General features: G+C 48.0%; 3 protein-coding genes across 3 annotated transcripts; all 3 read left to right on the top strand.

The window, feature by feature from the left end:
- The first annotated feature begins 65 nt into the window (after positions 1-65).
- snrnp70 (small nuclear ribonucleoprotein 70 (U1)) lies at positions 66-11,782 on the top strand. Its single transcript, XM_004071876.4, has 10 exons — positions 66-291; positions 652-804; positions 879-941; positions 2,066-2,120; positions 2,203-2,267; positions 2,335-2,397; positions 2,622-2,703; positions 9,705-9,806; positions 10,560-10,659; positions 10,728-11,782. The coding sequence occupies exons 2-10, from the start codon at positions 658-660 to the stop codon at positions 11,458-11,460; spliced, it is 1,410 nt and encodes a 469-aa protein (XP_004071924.1). The 5' UTR covers positions 66-291; positions 652-657; the 3' UTR covers positions 11,461-11,782.
- Positions 11,783-11,909: 127 nt separating this feature from the next.
- On the top strand, positions 11,910-17,655 carry lin7b (lin-7 homolog B (C. elegans)). Its single transcript, XM_004071877.4, has 6 exons — positions 11,910-12,125; positions 13,769-13,887; positions 14,431-14,502; positions 14,753-14,962; positions 15,084-15,247; positions 17,235-17,655. Exons 1-6 carry the CDS (start codon positions 12,050-12,052, stop codon positions 17,254-17,256), a joined length of 663 nt encoding a protein of 220 aa, XP_004071925.1. The 5' UTR covers positions 11,910-12,049; the 3' UTR covers positions 17,257-17,655.
- Positions 17,656-18,406: 751 nt separating this feature from the next.
- On the top strand, positions 18,407-21,309 carry ppp1r35 (protein phosphatase 1, regulatory subunit 35). The gene is made up of 6 exons (XM_004071884.5): positions 18,407-18,655; positions 18,996-19,200; positions 19,567-19,666; positions 20,216-20,325; positions 20,679-20,769; positions 20,939-21,309. Exons 2-6 carry the CDS (start codon positions 18,997-18,999, stop codon positions 21,241-21,243), a joined length of 810 nt encoding a protein of 269 aa, XP_004071932.1. The 5' UTR covers positions 18,407-18,655; position 18,996; the 3' UTR covers positions 21,244-21,309.
- Positions 21,310-21,378: the final 69 nt, after the last annotated feature.

Below are 21,378 nucleotides of genomic sequence, written 5' to 3'. Positions count from 1 at the left end.
ACATTGTCAATAATAAACTCATTGGACGGCGTCCTGACGTCATCACGTAAGTTACGTCAAAAGACGTACGTTCACGCGGCGGTCCCCCCCGCCATTTTATATTTTCAACAGGCCGAGCAGCCGCAGTACGCAGCCAGCTATCTCCACGTTGTTTTCAGCTCCATTTCCAGCATTTTTATCTTCACGGAGTCTCTTTTTGGCGGTTCTACGTTGAGCCACCGAACCCGCGGACAGTCCCGCTCCTCCTTCAGGTCCATGAACTAAAAGCTGCTGGACTCTGGAGGAGAGAAGGTGAGTGTAAGGGCGCAGTTAGTGGTTAGCTCCATGCTAACGGGAGCGCTACATCCCACGAGCGGAGCAGACGCCTCCGGCTGCCTCCGGACGGCCAAACTCTTAACTTGTACGCAGACCATAACGTGTACTACTGTGGGAGGGGGTTCCTGATGTTCTACTTCTGGATGCATGAAATGCGTTGAACGCGTCCCCCGTCCTGTGGGGAAGTGAACAATAAGCGCGTGAAGCTAGCTAGCTAGTACGGGTATTACGGCTAGCTAGCTAGCTAGCTAGCTGCCCTGACAGCTAGTTTCGCTGCTTCATTGTGTTGCGGCAGATCCGTGTCTGATATCATGCATGTTTTCCTTATCGATCAAGTGAAAGATGACGCAGTTCCTCCCGCCGAACCTGTTGGCCCTGTTCGCCCCCCGGGACCCGATTCCGTTCCTGCCTCAGCTGGAGAAGCTGCCCCACGAGAAGCATCACAACCAGCCGTACAGCGGCATCGCCCCCTTCATCAGACACTTCGAGGTGAGCGTCGCTGTCACGTGCGAGCCTCCGTCCCCCCGATGCCTCTGTCTCACCTTCCTACTGTTTCCCACCAGGATCCTAGAGATGCCCCCCCACCAACCAGAGCCGAGACCCGCGAGGAACGCCTGGAGAGAAAGGTGAGTTTCCTCCCCCCTTTGCACATGTGCTCAAATACAGAACCTGATGGATAAATAAACGGTTTATCTCTGCTTTCATCCAGAAGATTTCATATTTGCGTTTGTTTTGCTTTATGGCAGCTGGCAGTAGCACAGATTCTGTCACATCAACCCAATGAATCATGGGAGATGTAGTAAACTCTGTGACACTGATGCAAATCTCCGGGCTTCATTATTGGATGCACTTTTTACACGGTCTGACACCGGATCCTGCTTGAAGCTACACTTCCACCATTGTTAGCTGGTATTTTGTCAGGGTGAGGAACTGGGGGTGTTTTACAAACTTTTTCCAAAATAAGAGCCATTGGCCTAAGTTGCTGCACAGTAGTGGTGCAGACATTTTTTTTAATCAAAGTGTCTTAAATAGGAAGTAAAAGTCTTCTGTGATCTGTAGTACTCCCAACTGAAACCTGGGCGTATTTCGATGAACGTAGAGCTAATATTCTGGCGATGGAAAATGTTTTTTTTTTTAGAACAAATAGGTGAAATTGAGTAATTTCTCATGGCACACTCAACCATCTCTTTACTATATAAACCTCTAACCTGATCCTGTCTGTGCTGCAGCGTCCACCAGTCGTTACTGTTTGGATCTCTGATTGTGCTGCGTAGATAACGATGGAAGGCATGTATACAGAAAATTAGGATTAAAATTGCATTTGTTAGTATTGTTGTTTGAGAAACTCAACGCCTGGATAGCTCCTTTATCGCTCGCCATTTTTGTTGCACAGATAATGTTATGTTGGGGTTGTAACGTTTCAGTTGAGCGTCTTGAGCCATAAAGGAAATTTATTTGTGAACTTGTGAATTGACTGAAGCAGGAGTTTGGCTGTGAAGCACAGACCTAATGAATGCAGATTCTCAAAGGAGGGGTAGTTGAATTACAGTCCTAACTCCTTCATTCAGCATTTTCTGCCTCGGTGAAAACCTCTCAAGTCTATAGAAATATTATACCAGGCAGGAGCCCAGCACAGGTGCATGCTGGCAGCAGACAAGAAACCAAGTGCGGGATTATGTCAGCTCTGTGCTGATGCTCTGCTGTTGGAGGCTCTGCGGTTGGCCGTCACCATTTTCTTTTCTGTTTCCAGAGGAGAGAGAAGATTGAGAGGCGACAGGGAGAAGTGGAGACAGAACTGAAGCTCTGTGAGTTTGTCACTTTCTTCACGCCGTTCTCCTCAAACGGTGAAAAGCTTTGTGCTCATCCTTCCTGTTTGTTCCATGTCAGGGGACCCCCATAATGACCCCAATGCTCAGGGGGATGCCTTCAAGACTCTGTTTGTGGCACGAGTGGTGAGTATTTGTCTTGGTTCTTCTCACTCCTTGTTCACATCTGGTAATTAAAACCTTTTTGTTTCAGAATTATGATACGACAGAGTCCAAACTTCGCCGTGAGTTTGAAGTCTATGGCCCCATTAAACGGGTAGCTATTGATTATTATTTTTCTGTGTCCAGATTTTCTTCAAAACATGAACCCTTTTGTCTTTACAATGTGAGAAAATTCTCCTGGCTCTTCAAAATACTATAAAAAAAAGTAAAGAGCCGTGCGTGAAGCGTTTTGGCGCCGCTTTGTGCGTGTCGTCGTGCGCTGACTGCATGTCTGCTGCCTCCGCTCTGCCGAGTCTCACCAGGAGTTTTTCTTTTCAGATTTACATCGTCTACAACAAGGGAACAGGGAAGCCCCGCGGCTACGCCTTCATAGAGTATGAGCACGAGCGAGACATGCACTGTGAGTACGGCTGAGGCATCGGCCACCAAAGCCAGTCTGTGTTGGTGTGTGTGGATCAGAGCACTGCTCGTCACTGATGCTTCTGTAAGGAGACCAGCAAACTGAGCTCTGCTCACCAGATCCATGTCTGCTGCTCGTCTGACGTGTGTGTGTGTGTGTGTGGGGGGGGGGGTCTGCTCGATGTGTCGCCGGTGGACTAACAGTTGCGTTTAAAGGGGGGAGGAGTCATTTATTGGAGGCGTCGGGGTGGAGTAACAGAAATGTTTGATCTGTGAACCTGAACATGTTTGCTTGTCAAAGGGCACATTGTCTTTAAGTGTGAGGAGTTGTAGTTCAGTGGAAGAGCCGCTCTCCCGGTGGGACTGTGATGGTAAGCTCAAGGTGGACACCAAACACGGAGCAGGCTTTCTGCCAATCACTCGTCACCTTTAATCATTCAGTCTTGAGTTTGTCTGTCAGTTTGAGTGGTGGTCTTCAACCCTGGTCATGTTGGAATAAGAATTCTCCTGATCCGGATGCCACCAAATGTAAACATAGTCCAGACTCGACCCAATGCTTGAGTTTTGCTTCCTGGTCTGGTTCACACAGAGCCTGCAGGTCTGACCTGGTGACCTATGCTGACCTTTGGTGCAGGCGAGACATCGTCTGCACCAAAGGTCAGCCCAGATCCTGTTCTGCTTTAGACCAGAACAGCAAAAGACTAGACTGAGGGGAAAACTGGAGGTTCTAGATTCTGCTCATGGGGCAGCAGTCAAAAGGCAAAATGGTTTTATTGGTATTCAGAGCAGAAAGTTCTGTGGTAGTTTGGAACTGTGTTTGGAAGAAGGCTGCTGAGTTTTCACACATGCATGAATAGTCTTATGTTTTTGGAGCTTCAATGATAAAAACTGTCATGATTGGATCCGGCAAATTCTGTGAAATTTGGAACCTCTTCAGGGCTTTCACTTCTGCCTAGCTGTGACTGTTAAGCAACAGTTCAGTCTTTGGTTTTGCTGACGAGGTGCTTTTTCATGCCGTCTATGTTCAACTGCGACTTTTTAAAAATGATGCCATTCACGTGCGAAGTTAACAGCTTAAAAAAACAACAAAACAGCAGATATTTCCTTTCCTACCAAACACAAAACATCAGCGAGGCAAGCAAAGAGAAAAGGACCTGCAGGTTGAATCTCCAGTCTGTCTTAAGTAGATGTGTGCCACGACGTTCAATAACTTATTGAGCTCTTTCCAGAGCTTAGTTCCATCAGCGTCTTTTGCATCGCTGCTGGAACCAGCAGGAGTCTGACCGGCTTCTCTGTGAACGTGCTCTCTGGGTCGGGAAAGATGCTCCCTGGTTGGGGGCTGCAAGATTCCATGTGAATGAAGCGGGACCAACAGATTCGTGGGAGGCCTTCACAGTGAACTGAACTCTAGTCACTGAACAGGTTCCTGCTTCTGGATTTAATATCGAGATAGATCTTTATAGTCATTGTCACGAGTACAATGAAATTCCAAAGGTGCTTCCTGGTCTGTGAAACACCCATGCACTAAAACTAGCCATGGTAAAACCTAAAAACGACCAAAAAAAATCATAAAGTGCATTATTCTGTAACTAAGAAGGGATTAAAATAATTTTTGCCAAACAAAACCAGAAAAAAGTAAAAAAAAAAAAAAAAAGCCAATGCACATTTTAAGCAGTCTAATAGAAGACAGCAAACGTCAGTCAATTTTCCGTTAATTAATGATGATATTAATTTCGGTATTCTCGTTGAAGCGGAGAGCTCTGTCTGTCTATGTGTGTGCAAGGGGGGCGGGGCTGTTGTTAAGACAGCACGCGCCGCGCGCGCACACACACACAAGACAAGGCAGCGTACACACAGTCTCGTAAGGTAGACGTGAGCGACCCTAGAGTAAGAACACCCGTTTCTGCGTAAAATTAATGAAGTTTGCGTCAAGGAGCCCCTACCATGCTGTCACCTAGCTGCTACGATGACCGTATGTTGCGCTGTTTGTGTAGAACACGCTGTAGCGGCGTTTTCTACACAAAACAAACAGGTAGAGAGGCGGGGCTTAGATTCACCGCTTATGATGCCAGACCCGTGACAAACTATCAGCTGCTTCCTAATACTTAATAATAATTAACGACTAATGATAGTTGTCATCCGTAAAATTAATATAATTTATTGCGTTTACTGGATTTAAACAAAAATAAATAGAAAGGGGGCTGCATCAAAGTGAATTTGTTTCCATCGTCTCACTCAATCCTAACCCTGGTGTTTGACAGACAGAAAAGTCTGTTCAAGGTTGTGGAAAATGGACAAAAGATCAAAGGAAACATCACGCTCATAAAGAATAAAAATAATTAGATTAAATAAATATCCTGTCTGGAACATTCTCATGTATAAGGTAAAATGTTTTGTTAAAAAACAGTGTTGTTGCACAATGAGGAAATAAAACAAATAAAACTGTTCTTAATTTGTTATTTATTTATTTATTTTTCGTCCTCAAAAAGTATCGATAAGAGTACCGTTAAAATACCGGATCGATAAGCAGTATCGATAAGAGTAGTAGTATCGTTAAAACCTTAACGATACCCATCCCTAATTGTGCATCTGGCGCCTCTATCAACGCGTGTCAAATTTGCTGTTGTACATAATGTTGTACATGTACCTTGCCTGTACATTGAATCTAGCCAACTTGATGTGCAAATCGCGTTCAATGTGAATACAACTTAAGTCTGAAGGTAGAACCTCTAGAACACGTCTGCAAGAAACTGAGACCACGTCCCAGATCAGCCGTCTGTGGCGTCCAAATACTCAACTCAAATTACGATCTGAGATTTTGTTAAATGGATTCATTCTTTCATTTCAATCTAAGGCCATTTTGAGTTTTGAATGTTTCTGAAATCTGTGACATAATTAGCCAGAAAATGGGGAATTTCATTAAATTAAGTTTTGAAATTAAGACATTTGTTTTTGGAAAGAAACTGACTTTAAGAAAATGTTTTTCTTTGTTTTGATTCAGTGATGTTTCAGTTAAGTTAAGGCCTGTTTAATCCAGCTTTAGTCCTTTCAAAGAAAGGCGGCCCCACTGGGCCTCACAGAACCTTCACAGCTGGTTCTGTTCCAGCCAGGATGACACTGCAGGAAGCAGACTCAGAGTCCGGGGTGGGGGGGTTCTTGTAGGGAGCTCAGGCACCGGGCAGACCTGCAGAGACCTGCTGTGGAAGCAGAAATGAAACTTTAGTGGCACCGTCTTTGTTTCGGTACAACAAGCTCTTCAAGACCAGAGTTGCTGAATCACAGCATCGTAGCAAACAGCAGGGGGTGTACTGGTGGGGGGGCGGGGGACTAAACAGCATATTAACTGTGTGTTGTTCTCATTGCCACTGCAGCCGCCAATCTGTGATGGCTATTGGCCAAAGCTGGCTGGCAGATGATGATGGTTATGATACATCTACACCCTACTACCACAGCTCAGTATATGGTTGGTATAATGGGTTTGTATGATGGGTAAGATTTCTTTCCACCCTCCATCTCCTACATAGGGAACATGGGCTACGTTCAGTGGCTAAAGCATCTTCTTTAAGTGCTTCTGTAATAACCTTTTGGTGCAAGTACAGCAAACTGGATTGTAGGCTTTAACCATTGAACGCACCCCTGCTAACTAGCTTAGTCAACATTCCCCAGGGACTTTGCCTTTTATGTTAAAGCCACCTCCAGGCAGCCAAAGGTCTGTATATTTGCAACTTTGAGTCTCCTATGGTAAAAATGTAAAGGCCAACACACCTAAAAAATGTCCCCACTAAAGTCTAGGTCCTGTTTGTTCAAAGCCAGAAACCGTTCCGTCACTGATGATGGAGATCAAAACCAGGTTACAGGATTAGTTCAAAGGTGCTTGGTGGTTTTAGCTCGTAATGGAGAAATGTGGACGAAGGTTAGGGACCAATGCCGTGCGGGGGGGGGTAGTATCACAAGATTGAGTTCAGAGAAGTTCTAGAGAACGTAGAGGATTAGCTTCACACGGTGGGTACGATTGTGGTCATCTGCTGGATTGACTTCCACTGTCGTGCTGTAGTACGATGCTCTGTTAAATACAGGAAAACCAGACAGAGATACGTGTCTGCTTCTGTTCAGAAGCCGTTTTTGTTCCAAAGGATCCCAGAAGCCTGAGCTGGCTTTAACAGAAAAGGCAGATGAGGGGAATTTCTTGGTAATACAGTCCAATGGGTTTTCCATGCCTCATCTCCTACATGTTTAGGTAGGCACCCATTAATGTAGCCTTCAAATGAGTTGGAGCCGGGTCAAGCTGCAGCTTAGAGAAGTCAGTGCAGCCTGGCTGGATCAGTGTCACTATTCAGGTACATAACAGACTTCATAGCCGTTCCTCAGGTGGCTGATCCTGTCAATATCCAGCTCACTTTATGTGTGCTTTATTTTCCTCCAGCAAAAGATTTATTTTGTCTGGTGGGTTTTGCCAGCATTGTGTGGGTTTGGTAAGGCCCTGGGTTGTATCAATCAGGTAGCGGGGGGGGTTTTGGTAAGGCCCCCGGTGGAGCTGTTATACACTGGGGTAGAGACTGTCGTGCGGACATCATTGGGAGATTATGGGAAGAGTTCTGTGTGAATGAAGGGATGTGGTAAGACCCTCTGTACGCCAGGATGTGAGTGTCCTCCTCGCTGCATCACTTCCTGGTTGCAGACACGAGGAACCAGATGGGACTGCCTTGCACAAAATCAGCCTGAAGATGGTCATGGAGTTCTGTGAAACTGTACCTCTTCACAGGCAGAAAACCGCTTTGCTGATGGTTAAAGTGCACTTATGACTTCCATTCTGCTGCGGGGAATAGCCTGGAAACACTTGTTTGGACTCTAGTCCCAGCTTCTGATTTGTTCTGCAGTAACAGATTCATAGTAAATGCTAATTCAGGGTCAATTTAATACATGGAACCATGGACTGCTTCAGAAATGAACAAAAAAAAGTTAGAAATAAAAGTCTGTAAAACATGTTTGAAGTTTTTTTTTTTCTTCAACTGACCACCATGTTGGTTATAATCCAGATTATATGTGGGAAAACTGAAAATATTATTAATCAGTATGGCAATAGCAAAACATTTTCATTTCACTGCAACAGGTTTAAGTAAAAGTCCCAATAACTTAACCCATAAGAACCCAGACCCATTTCTTCTTAATTATAGCATAGAACAGAATAGATTTATTGTTATTATACAGAACACAGCGACATTTAGCAGCAGCTTCCTTGGGCAAGGAATGACAAAGAAAACATGCATGAGGTGTAAGAATGTAAACAGTTAGAAATGTGGTGCATTTTTCTGTCTGCATTCAGGGCTGAGACTTGGATAGAAGCGGCCTCTTAGCCTGATTGTATTGACCTGTATTGCCTCCAAGGTCAACAGCTCCAAGAGGTGGAGTCCAGGGTGGAATCTGTCTTTGGCGACACTATGGGTTAGGGGGACGCTAGGGGGCAGAGAGCGGCCAATGGTATTTTTTTCAGCCTCTTCTCGTCTTCTGTGCATCAGGAGAACCACACAGTAATGGTGTATGTTGGTAGGCTCTCTGTTAGTCACCAGCAGAAGTTCTCCATTCTCAGTACCCTCAAAAAGGGGACGTGCTGCTGAGCCTTCTTCACCGCTGCTGCCGTGTTCAGTGTCAGGTTGTTGGCTGAGGCTCGGTCTTCCTGATGCAGGAACTCATCCCAGTAGGCCGTCTCACCCTCACCTGTTATCCTTGCCACCACCGTTGTGTCATCTGCATATTTCATGTTCTCGGGGTGGGCAGTGAGCAGAGGAGTGGGCTCAGGACGCAGTACTGGGGGTAAGAGTGGAGGAGAGCTGGGAGCCGAGTATCAAATGCTGGAGTCTGTTGGTTAGAAAGTCCCTGAGCCAGTCGCAGGTGGAGGATGAGACTGAATAGCTAGGGCCCACCTTAAGATCAGCGTAGGAGTTACCCAACTCAAACCAAGTGGACCACAGAATCCATTTCTGATGTTATCTTTTGCACCAATGTCACCATGGGTTCCTATGGGTTAAATTATTCCCCAAATGACCCCGCCTACATAGGATGCGGGGCTCTAACATTAAAGGGCTCCATCCGATTGGTCAACAACGTGATGGGCTCCGCCTCAATCTGATCAAATGCACAGAGCCTTCAATACTTTCTTGGGATCCTTTTAGCATGGATGTAAACATTGAGGATAACTTTTCATTGCATGTTGCACAGACTGATAGAGCGATGGGGATACATTCCCGATGTATCGTGCAGACCTAGTCCAGATCTGGTTTCTGCTCTCTAATGCGTAGAACGTGCATTACTTCAGCGTGAAGCCGTCTCCTCTGCAGACAGAACGCTTCACTTGCATGTTTTGCGTTGGAAGAATCTGAGCAGCAACAAGCAGTCACGTCACAAATTTAGATATCTGCTTAGCTCCATGTCTGACAAACCACCTGTTGAAGTCTAACAGGTAACTGGAGTTTGGTGTCTTAAACCGGGTGGTGCTGGTCTCACAGAACCGGATCTCAGAAAAACCCAAATCTGGTTCTAATGTTTTCTGATCCTCTGTGTGTAATAAAAGATCCAACAGAAGAACACTCCAGAAATGGATCTTGAGATGTCTTTAAGGCGGTTTTCTAGCCGCGGGTCCAGGGAAAGTACCATCGCCAGGTTCTGATCAACACAGAACCTGGCGAAGTGTCTGTGGATGCAAGCCTGAAAGGCTCGCATCCCTCCGCCTGTACAGCAGAATGAATGGATGTAGGTCTTTACAGTTAAAATACTGATGATTCAAAAATAGACTAAGTATGAAGAAGTTAAAACATAACAACCCCTCAACGGGTGGAAGGAAGTCTACTCCATTATTCCTCGGCTTTTGCCCAGAGAGCAGCCATCTCGGCTTCACCTGCTCCTGGTCAGTATAATGTACCGTTTTTGTTTTTTTCCCTTGGCCACATTGAAGCTGGTCCCTCCCGGCTCACCTCTTCATTCCTTCTCTCCCATCCTCTCCTCCAGCTGCTTACAAGCATGCCGATGGGAAGAAGATCGACGGCAGAAGGGTGCTGGTGGATGTGGAGCGGGGGCGCACCGTCAAAGGCTGGCTGCCCCGAAGGCTAGGTGAGCCGCTCTGACACGGATGCAAAGGAAGCATCATTAGCGTGTTGATGTTTGTTTCCTGGGTGATGCTAAAGATCGGTAGATGTGGGGAAATGACTGGGATCCTTTGGTGAGAACATTTTATGATACGAGCCCACCAGGGATGTGTGGCGTGTTCAAGAAGGGTGCAGAATGCGGGTCCTTCAACGCCTTTTTAGCAAATAATGTTCACACAGGTCGATACTAGCGCATGTACTCACAGTTAGTGTGAAATGACAAAGCAGTGTAAATCTGGTGAATCTTGCTCCAGTTTTTTCTCACAGCTCTATTCCAATGGTGTCGTAGAATTCCAGACCCACGCAAACTGCAACTGGAACTTCTGTGTTTTGAAAACCCAAACGTCACTACCAAATCTGAGGTCCCAATTGGTCAAAGTTCAACAGGTTTAACTTTCAACACGCGTGTCCTTGTCCTGTAACATTTCTGGTCTGAAAACAGTCTGGAAAACTTGAGTAACGGAGTGCAAACGCCAGGGTTTTGGACACGAACCCCTGACACGCTAATATGTGAGCGTTCCCATAGACGTTTCACTGGTAGCGGTCGCTGGAACGCATGTTTCCGAGCCGGGTGTGAACACAGCATTGGAGAACGGAGCCCTGTGTCGCATTTGACTGGTGTTCTCTGCTGATTAGCTGCTGACGTCCCAAAAACCGGAAGACGACGATGGTTGTCTAACCCTGTTTGTTGTTCACGGCGCCCTCTTGGTTTATGCAGGAGGGGGGTTGGGAGGTACGAGGAGAGGCGGAGCTGACGTCAACATCAAGCACTCTGGACGAGATGATGCGTCGCGCTACGACGACCGTCCCCTGGGGGGGTGAGTTCCGGCTAAGCAGGGCTGTCTTCCTGAAGACTGTTCTTACCTGACGGGTTGTGTTTCCGCAGTGACCGTGACCGTGGAGAGCGCAAGGAGCGCAGCCGCGACCGCGATCGGGACAAGGAAAGGGAGCGGCGCCGGTCCAGATCCCGAGATAGGCGGCGCCACATACGCTCCCAAGACCGGGACAGGGACAGAGAGAAACCAATCGCAGAAGACGGCGCTAGCAGCCGTCGCCGCGAGCGAGAACGGGATCGCGGAGCGGCTGCAGGGGTGGGGGCCGCTGCGGGGGGGAGCAGTAGAAGCAGGGAGAGGAGTCGAGACAGGAAACGGCGGAGCAGGAGCCGAGATCGCAAGCGAGAGCGGGAGCGAGGCAAAGGGCTGGATGGAGAGGAGGCCGGTCAGGGAGACGGCGTTCCAGAACCTGGTGAGCGCATTCCAGAGGAGCAGGAAGGAGAAGTGGCTGAAGGAGGAGAGGAACGAAGGGACAGGGAGCGAGACAGGGACAGGAGGCGCAGCCACAGGGACAGGGACAGGCGTCGGGGGGAGCGGGACAGAGACAGGGAGCACAAGAGAGATCGTGGAGACAGAGACCGAGGGGAGCGGAGAGAGGAGCGGCATGCTTCTGCACGGGAGGAGGTGGCTCCTCAAGGAGACGGCGCCAACGAGGAGGATGGAGGCCCAACACACATGGAGGAGTACGGCCAGGAGGCCATGATGGACCAGCAGATGGTCCCGTCGGTGGACGGCTACGGCTCCGAGAACGGCTTCAAGATGGAGCCAGTAGGAGAGGAGTACTGAGGCGGGGGTAAACTCCGCCCCCCGCATGCCTCAAGCCTCAGACCTTCAGGGTTTCCGGCCCCTAAATGCTCCTGTCAGCCCGTTTGTATCATTGCTCCTGCAGTGGGGGGTGGGGGGTCTCTCATTGGAACTCTGCAGTTTTGTTAAAACATCAAAAACCTGTCAGTTTGACTCATTTACAGAGGGGGGGGGCATCAATGAAGCAGCAACATGTCTCTGTAAGACGTTAGTGTGTGTTGCTCGTTTTGTTTTTCATGTTTTTTGAATATCTGCTGTCAGTAGATTTTCAGGGTCATTTTAATAAAGATGTGACTTGACGGCACAGCCTGTCTGCTTCATGTCTTCACTCGGTTCGGTTCGGTTCTGATCCTGACACGGTGGATCAGCTGCTGGAACGTCATTGGCCGTTCTGCAGAAATCAGAGGCGGGTCCATCCGGGAGCAGCTGCGCTGCAGCGGCTGCGTCAGGCCGCGCTGCACGCGCCTCCGCAGACGCGCGCTCCTTCCGTCTGCTCATCATGTCTGCGGGGCCGCAGCAGCAGCAGCAGTCGGCGCTGTGAGGCGGATCCGTGGATGCGGAGCAGCTCAGGATGATGTCGTCTTTCTACCACCCCGGGAAGGAGGCGGACATGGCGGCCATGGCGGAGCCGCTGTGCCTGGAGAGAGGTAACGGTCTCTGCGTGTCCGCCGTGCGGTCACAGATCAGCTGATGCTGAGGCCTGCCTTGCTTCGTGCGGGGTAAGGTGCAGTCCTTCGCCATGCCGCGCTGAAGAGCCCCGCACCGCGCTGATGTGTGTGAGCGTTCCGTGCGTGTTTGGTGCTGAGAGGCCCGCGAGCGCCGGCGTGAGGACCGCTAAGCGACAGAAACCACAGGCATGTTTGAGGAAACACCTTGTGGGGTCCAGGGCCTGGTTGGGTGTTTTTGAGGACGGGGGCGAACATCCCCAGACCCCCAGCTCCCCTTTCACCTGTTTAATTTTCCAACAATATTATTATTGCAGTTCTCTGGAGAATCTACGACATGAGTGCACATTTTATGGTGTGTGAGCTACATTTGAGGTGACACGCTCCAAAAGATCAACCTATACATGTGTGTACACACTTAGGTGTGTGTGTGCGTATACATACATATACGTGTATACATATATATATATACACATATACATACAAAGTCACTTTTAATTCAACTTCTAAGTTGACAACTTTTATATCTTCGGTCATAAATACTGTTTATGAACTAATAACTCAAAAACTACACAGTAAGAGTACACAAATATTTGTAAGGAGATAGCTTTGAGAAGAAAAAAAGTCCACTCAGTGTAGTTAAATGGTGAAGTGTTTCAGAGGATGTTTGATTTGCTGTTCTGCATGTCAATCATGTGATGTATTTCACGTTGAAGAAGATGACTCGCTGACAGATTAAAAATATATATATATAGTTTATCTTTAATAGCTCCCACTCCAACTATCCACAACAATAAAAGGCTGAACAAACGACATGATCCAAAAATGAGCTTGACTTGTCAAGAAATCGCTAAAATTACAAAGCAACATGATTGACTGTATATGACAACTAGACTGACTGACTCCTCCCCCTGGCGTTCCAAACAGGAAGTGGCTCCAGGAAACTAAAATCCCATTGACTTCTGTAGAGACAGCTGTTGCTCAGTCATTGTAGAGGTCAGAAGAACCGTTCCGGATCTGATACCATTTTCTAACATCTTCTTGATAATCCTTGCTTTTAATTTTTTTCTTTGGTTCAAGTTATTCAAGTTACAAACTGACCAATCAGATGCCTCAAAAATCATGAACCTATAATTGACAGCTTTTCCTGATTGGTCAGAGTGGTCGTCGTAGAAATGTTGACTTAGACTGGTTTGGACCAATCACTGCTTACCGATGTCTGGTTCCAACATGGCGCCGTCCGTATCGCAAAAACATGGCAACTGAATTGGCTTCACTTGGTTGGAGCCGGAAAGAAGACATTTTCTATGGGTGACGTCACACTCACTGCCTCCAGTTCTCATATATTGGGTGGAGTTTTCAAGGGCAGGTGTGACCTTTGACCTACTCACAGCTGATAACCTGGATCAGGTATGTCCAGTCAATCATTCCAAGTTTCTAAAACACACCTCAGCAGGAACGTGGTGGAAATGACCAGGTGAGACCAGGACATTTCTTGGTGACCTGATCCAAGCCTGCCTCTACATCTGAGGACAGGAAGTCTGAGCTCAGGAGCAGAGCAGCGTGACCCGTGAAACCCGCTGTGGTGTAGGGGTCGCCTCTGACACCTGTTTGTGTTGTGGCAGATGTGTGCAGAGTGATCGAACTGTTGGACCGACTCCAGAGGACCGGTGAGCTCCCCCCTCCCAAACTCCAAGCCCTGCAGAGAGTCCTGCAGAGCAAATTCTGCGCCGCCATCAGAGAGGTACTGAGTGTTCGTTGTTGCACTTCACTTTTCATCAAAGTCACCTTAAAGTCCCACTCTGATCATCGTCTGTTTCCAAAGCGTTCCCAGTGTTTTTTTTATTCTGATGATGCAGTTCTTAGCTAAAATCCAAAAACAACAAAAATGGCAGCAACATCGTAGCTTTCCAGTTGTCCAGTTCTGACCCAGATTCCAGCTCAGACCAGGAAAACAAAGACCTTCATGGATCTATAGGTCTGCAGGTGGATCCATCAGAAAGGGGCGGAGCAGGAAGCTCGTGGTTCACGCTGCACATTCTCTACATCACAGCATTTTTTCATCTGCTCCTCATCCACAATGATTTGAATAAAGAAACTCAGAAATGCAAACTGAAGCTTAAATTCTTTTACATATGTCATCAGAAAATGCTACAAGAACATGTTAGAAACGGCATTTCCATTGGAGTGGGTCTTTAAGATCATGTGGTGTTCCGGCTGCTTGCCATGCAGCCGGTCTCTCAGGACCCCTGAGCTGCTCCTCTGCAGCTGCTCTGCTGTCTTTCAGGTGTACGAGCAGCTCTACGACACTCTGGACATTGTCGGGGGACCAGAAGTCCGAGCTCAAGCCACGGCAAAGGTAGAAGAAACCACAAAGTACCTGCAGCTCATTTCCCCTGTGCATATGTTGGCGCTCCGTTCATAAGGTCACGAATGTTCTCCAAACGGGCGTGGTCAGACTCAGTCACTTCCAGCCACTGCAGATCTTCTAGCTCCACTGTTTTAGCGCGTTCCAGAGAACAGGAAGGAGGCTGAAGGACTCCTCAACTGTCACAGAGGTGGAGGAGACACTTCCGCCATTCAAATGAACTGTTCTCCCCCCCTCCCAGGCCACTGTGGCGGCGTTTGCAGCCAGCGAGGGTCACGCCCACCCCAGAGTGGTGGAACTGCCAAAGACAGATGAAGGGCTGGGCTTTAACATCATGGGAGGAAAAGAGCAGAACTCCCCCATTTACATCTCCAGAGTCATACCTGGAGGGGTGGCCGATCGCCAGGGGGGGCTGAAGAGAGGAGACCAGCTGCTGTCTGTCAATGGAGTGGTATGTATGTGTGATGTTCGATTCTCCCTTCTGAATTTGTGAGCTTCAGGAGCACGGGGGGAAGTGTCTGTGGGTCCACGGAGACCCCCGGTGGGATCTGAACTGTGCCGTGTCCCTGCAGAGCGTGGAGGGGGAGCAGCACGAGAAGGCCGTGGAGCTGCTCAAAGCTGCTCAGGGGTCGGTCAAGCTGGTTGTCCGCTACACCCCGAAGGTTCTGGAGGAGATGGAGGCTCGCTTTGAGAAGATGAGGAGCGCCCGGAGACGTCAGCAGCACACCAGCTACTCGTGAGCCTGCTTGTCAGTCCACACCCCCCCCCCCTGGTCTGATGAAGACATCCACCTTCATCGGACCAGGTGGATCACTGACCCACCAGGGGAGTGAAAACTGCGCTCAGCCCAGGGTTGTGGAGAAATGTGCTCCACTGGCGTTTATCGAGGTCGCTGAGGTTCACATACACCTGAAAATGTCCGTTTTTAAGGAGGAGCCACAGGTCTGCAGGTGCCAGACGCGTTTTTCGGCAGCTGCTCCTCAGTTAGAACCTGGTGTTGGCAGCGGCTGCAGCTCTCTGCTGCATCTGAAACACGCCTTCCTGTTTTTCGTCCACACAGGGGTAGGGTTTGTCCTCATCCCAGTCCTCCTGTAGTTGGTCCTCCATTACTTTGGCGGTCGTACCGTATCACCCAGGAGACTACCTGATCAGCTGATTTGGTCATCAAATAAGTAGCATGCCATACGGTTACAGGGCAACATGAAGTCCTCAGGTCGCTCTGCTGGCATGAGCAGCTTACCTGCGTTTTTGTGGACTAGTCTTGAGGAGCCCTTTGGTTCTCTAAGGCAGTGTTTTTCAACCTTTTCTGAGCCGCGGCACACTTTAACCTTAAAAAAAATCCCGCGGCACACCAGCATCCAAAAAAAAAAAAAAAAAAGGAGAAACTCATGGTCTGTATTGATCTACAGTCCCTCCACAATCTCACATGCATTTTTGATATTATTGTGTCAGAAAAAGCTGGAAACTGCAGCTGTTTTTTTCCCTAAAAAATGCAATAAAAGTTAAGTTAGAAGATTTAAAAACAGATTGATGCGTGTTCGTTGTTTCAAGACGTTTAACAACAGATCTCCTTGTGCGCTGTCAATCTCATGACCCAATGCATCATGGGAGATGTAGTGCATAAAACGGCTGGAGATCGGTTTTCGGAGCTTCAGTGTTTTGTTCACTTGTTCCACGGTCTGATACCGGATTCTGTGCAAAGCTACACCGCTAAAGACGAGCTTTAGCTGGTATTTTTGTTAGAACTGAGCGACTTTACGAGCTAAATCGGGACAAGGAAGTGAAGACTTTAACCACTTCTGATTGGTCAGACCGATGACATGTGATTAAGCTCCCCAAGAATGATTGGTGGAGACAGTTAAAGGGACGGGACTTTTCCAAAATACAGCCGAAGGTGCAGCTGAATCGCGGTACTGTACAGTCATTCTTATCAAAATGTCTTTAATAAAATAAAATAAACGCAAAGAAAATGTATTTTACATCTTTTATATTCCTAACTCCTCAGTGTTTTATCAGGGCCTGTTTGGATGAACAGAGAGCTGAAATCCTGGAGATGGGAAATGTTTTTAGATCAGTTAATGAGGACAATTTCCCACGGCACACTAGTGTGCCGCGGCACACTGGTTGAAAAACACTGCTCTAAGGGTTGGGTCAACCCATCTGTATCTGAGGAGGTCCGGTACAGGTAAACTGAAACTTTGGAGAAGCTTTTTTTTTTAACTTCAAGATCTTCTATGGTCGCTGAGTAGGCTGCATTGAATTGTCTTCCCCCCCATAACCCTTGTGTTATATTGTGGGGTCAAAATGACCCCACCCTTTCACTGACGTGTTATCCCTACCATGACACAGGTGGATAAAGGTGGAGAGGATGGTAATGTGTCTTGGATAGAACAAGAGTTAGGCTTGGCATCGGGTGTGTGACGCGTGTGAACCCAAGTTTAGCCTGTGTCCCTGATTGGTCAAAGTTTGACCTTGTTTACCCTTCAACACGCATTCGTTCAATAGCTGCATGTTTTTGCACGCAGAACTCAAAAACTGGCATAGAAACTGGCGTAGTTACGTGTGAATGCAAGAGTTTTGAGTGTGGAAGCCCGAAATGCACATTTACACGCATTTACACAGACCTCTACACCGCTCTGCATGATCTAGCTTCTGTCTTCTGGAGATCTGCGTGTCTGAATGGATGGATGGATGCTTCTTCATGACTCGGTCTCTCTTTCCAGGTCTCTGGAGTCCAGAGGCTAATCCATCTCCACCCTCCTGTTTCTGCCTCCAGAAGGTGGGAAAGAACAGAAAACCGTCTCCACCCAAACAGTTCAGGATCTCTCCCTCCTTCCTTCCTGCTCCTCAGAAAGTGCTGTCAGATGATTCCTGTAAAATTACCTGGACATTGTGACGTTGTCAGCATCTGTCATGCTCTGGCCACACATCTTCTTCTGTGCGTGTGGCTCAGCTGTGTGTTTGTTTGTTTCTCAGCAGAGGAGCGAAGCCTTCAGCCTTTATCACTCCAACACCAACCTGAGCTAGAGGGCTAATAGTTCAAGAGCTACAGTTACCTCAACAGTTACCTTTGAGATGGTTTTGTATTTATTCCTGTAATCATGTGTTTGCATAACTCTCCATAAAATAAACGTTCATTTCAAATCTTCTGCGTCACATCAGAGTCCGGTTTTTCAGAGCCCCCATCCTGGTCTGCAGCCCCCACCCCAACAATCCTTCCTCAACAGCACAACAGATATTTGACACCAGGAAACAATAAAAGAGCAAACGTTGTGGTTAATGAGACAATGACAACACAAATACAAAGAGAAAAACGTGGACTGACAATCCACAGATGACACAGATTTGAATTTTAGTTCAACGGAATCATTTAAAAGATGATTTGGGTTAAAAAAACGTTTCCTGTACTTCAGATAGTATATAAAATAGATAGTATATAAAAGTAAACTTCAAGTATACATCCTCACTTTTAGGACAGATTAAGTGTAGTTGTAGTACACTTAAATAGATTACTTTTTGCTGAGTACAGATTTAAGACACTGTGTGTCAGATGCAGCCCAGACCATAACAGAACCACCTCCGTGTTTCTCAGCTGAACAATCTTCCCTTCCAACCATTTCTACAGCTGGACAAAGAACTGATGTCTCCACTGTTGTCTCGTTTGTCCAAAGGACAATCTACTGGAAGCTCTGTGGTGTGTCAAAATGCATTGTGGGAAATTTTATAGCAATAACGAATTATTTTATTCTTTGAAAATCTACCATTGTCACTGTTAATGTGTGAAACTTTTGTAATGCTGACATTTGAAGTGTTGCCGATGTCGGACTCAGTTTTTAAATAAAGTTTGAGAGAAGAAAAAAAAAGTAGATGCGAACCGGAAGCGGAAATGGGATCTGACGTCAGAGAAGGTTGAACGAGTAGCGGCAAAGTGTCGCTAGCTTCCCAGAGGGTGAAATGATCCGGACAGAGTGACGCAGGAGGGAAACCGTGAGCTCTGGGCCGTGACGTCACACGAACGAAACGGTGTTGGCCGGTTTTTGCGGGTTCTGTGCGCTCGCGACCAGCGTGAACACCAACGGGAAAAACCGCAAAGCTGCGTGGAAACTAGAAGTTCTTCTAAACACGCCATCATCCGTCCTCACAGGTAAGCTGCAGGTCACTTTTGTGTTTTTTCTTTTATTTCCTCTTTAGTCTGGAAAAGACATTGAATAAACAGCCTAAAGGGTTTAGATGAACAGACCGTGATGGACAGATCCGGGCAGTGGCGGACTTAGCCGTTTGGGGGCCACGGGCGAACAAACACATGGGGCCCCTCTGCAGTGGTGGTATTAATCATAAAAATAAATCTTCCCTGTTGGCTAAAATGTCAGTGGAATAACTTATTCCCTGGTCCACCGCTTCCTTTACCGAGATGTTTATGAAGCACGTCTGTCTGAGCATGCTCAGTTGGGATAAGCGGTTCCAACGTTTGCTTTTCCCATCAGGATGAGCTTCCCGGACCTCCTTTCTCCTCCTCAGTCTCCTTCACCTGCTCCCCTTCCACTTCCATCCTCCTCAGTCATTTGCTGCCCTGAGCTTGACCTGTCGGTCACGTCTAGCCCCGCCCCCAACCCTCTCCACACAGAGGTGAAGCCACAGACAAAGAGCGCACGCCCACAAGGAGCACCTGGAAGGAGGAAAAACTCAAAGGTAACGACCTCATCATCACCTGTGCTTCGGTTTGGAATGAGAAGGAAAACAGAAAATCAGTTTCTGCAGGTTCCAGTTCCTAAATACTAAAAGCCCAACGTCATCACTGGTTGTTGTGCCTTTTAGCAAAGTTCACCTGAACAAAAACATCTTTGAGAACAAGATGATCCGTCAGTAGAGAAGAACAGGCAATAACTGTAGCACTAATGAGTATTAGGATGTGCTCACCTGTCCCAGAGAGAACAGGTGAGGCTTTTAGGAAAAGGTGAGCATCATCAGACGGAGCCTCACTCCTACAGAAAAACCGTTCAACGCCTGGAAAACCACCGAGCCACAAAGTTCTGACTCGTTCCTCTTCTGCTGAAGGTGACGTTTGCAGAGCTGGACGTCGTCGCAGGAGCGCAACAGCCGTCTGTCGCTGCTGCCCTGCAGCCAGGGAGGGGGCGGAGCAAAGGCCGTCAGCATGGTAACCTGCACAGCTTCATTTGGAAACACATCACAGACCTTCATGAAACACGTTCTGAAGGACTTCACGCTGAGAAGACGTTCCTGAGAGCTTCTCTAAGAGGCTTTCTGCTTTTACTGATCACAAATGGAAACACATTCTGGACCGGCTCACATCTGAGGCTCGTCTCTGAACTTGCTGCTAGATTTCCTCCTGAAACAGAGTTAGTGCACAAAGGAAAGGAAGCAGAGTTATGAAGACTCGTAGAAGTGAAGGAACGGGGGGGGCTGAGCATCCTCCCCCAGCTAAAGGGTTGGTGGTTCTATAGCTGTCACATGGCAGGTGTTTGCACATCTGCACACATAGGAAGTGTGTAAAAGCACATTAGATGGTAGAAGAAAGGGGCTACAGCTGAATGATGATGGCTTTTACTGCCAGAACAGTTCCAGGACGACCTCAGCGCCTCACGCCGCCAACTCTGAGTCACAAACTGGCTTCATGCATGTTTCCGTTTGCAGAGCTTTGCCGTCTCCACTTCAGAGTTTAAACATGTTCTGTTTCTGCTTGGAGCCCACAGAGCTTCACCAGAACCTTCTGCATCCAACCAAGACCCAAGCTGTCTGGAGAGGGCGGAGCTAAACACCACTCTGGCTCTGAAGGCGGAGCTTCAGTCATTGCAGGTCTGCATGTTCCACTGAATGCTGGCTGCAAAGGGGAGCAATGCTCTATGGACTTGGTTCTGATTTCCCTCCAAAAATGAGTGTAGTCCAGTCTCTTCTCTGTCCTGTTAATGACATATGTTGGGGGGATGGGGGTTAGTAGAGGCAGGACTTAACGTTCGCCGTGTCCCGCCTAATCACCTGTTTGTGACAGGAAGTGGGAGGAGCCAGCCCCACTTCCTGCCGGTTTTGTGTTTCACATTAACTAAACATCTGTTGATGCTGCAGCCACAGTGAAGTTCTGCTTCCAAAGGCTTTCATGCTGTTACACCATCATGACTGAGCTGGTTACCATGGTGACTGTCGCCCTGCAGGAGGCGGAGTTTGACTCTGAGAAGGCTCTTCACGAGACTCTGCAGAAGTCCGAGAGGACCAAGAACCTGATCAATGCCAGAGCCACTGAAGGTAAGGCGGAGCTCCCACAATGCACCTGAAAGTGCTTCAAAGTGCACCCCCACTCCAGGAGGACACGGTCTCTGCACACCGACCCAGAACACAGAGCGGGCCGCCTGCAGAGACCGGCCTCTTGCTGTTTGATGGTGTTTGACGTCTGCGTCTCCGTCCGTCCGTCCAGTGGTGAACATCTCCCGCTCTCAGCTCCTCTTCCACTCGCTGGTGAGCGTGGACGTGCAGCAGGAGCAGCTCCTCAGTCGGGTCCTGAAGGAGCGGCTGCACCTCCCCCCCACGGCCAGCTGTCCCCCCACCCCCACAGCCGAGGGGCCCACACTACTCTTCTTCAAGACCAGCAGCCTTGTTCACCAGAAGCCCCTCCCACAAGAGGAGGGGCTTCTTGACAGTAAAGCACTTCCCTCACCATGCCCCCCCCGGTTCGCCTTTGATCTGTACAGACGGCAGAGATGCTGGGAGGCGGCGCCGTGACGCACAGGACGTCTGCACACCGTTTTTTAAGTCTTGTCATTTTCAATAAAGTTTTTAAAATTTAAAGGTTCCAGTTTGACTAAGTTCATTAAAATGATTGGGAGGGGCTTCATGTTTTAGCAGTTTTATCACATT

The sequence above is a fragment of the Oryzias latipes genome, chromosome 8 (assembly GCF_053564925.1).
Source record: "Oryzias latipes strain Hd-rR chromosome 8, Olatipes_Hd-rR_3.1".
NCBI classification, from domain to species: Eukaryota; Metazoa; Chordata; class Actinopteri; order Beloniformes; family Adrianichthyidae; genus Oryzias; species Oryzias latipes.
The sequence above is the reverse complement of the archived record's forward strand: the minus strand, read 5'-3'. Positions and strand labels throughout refer to the sequence as shown.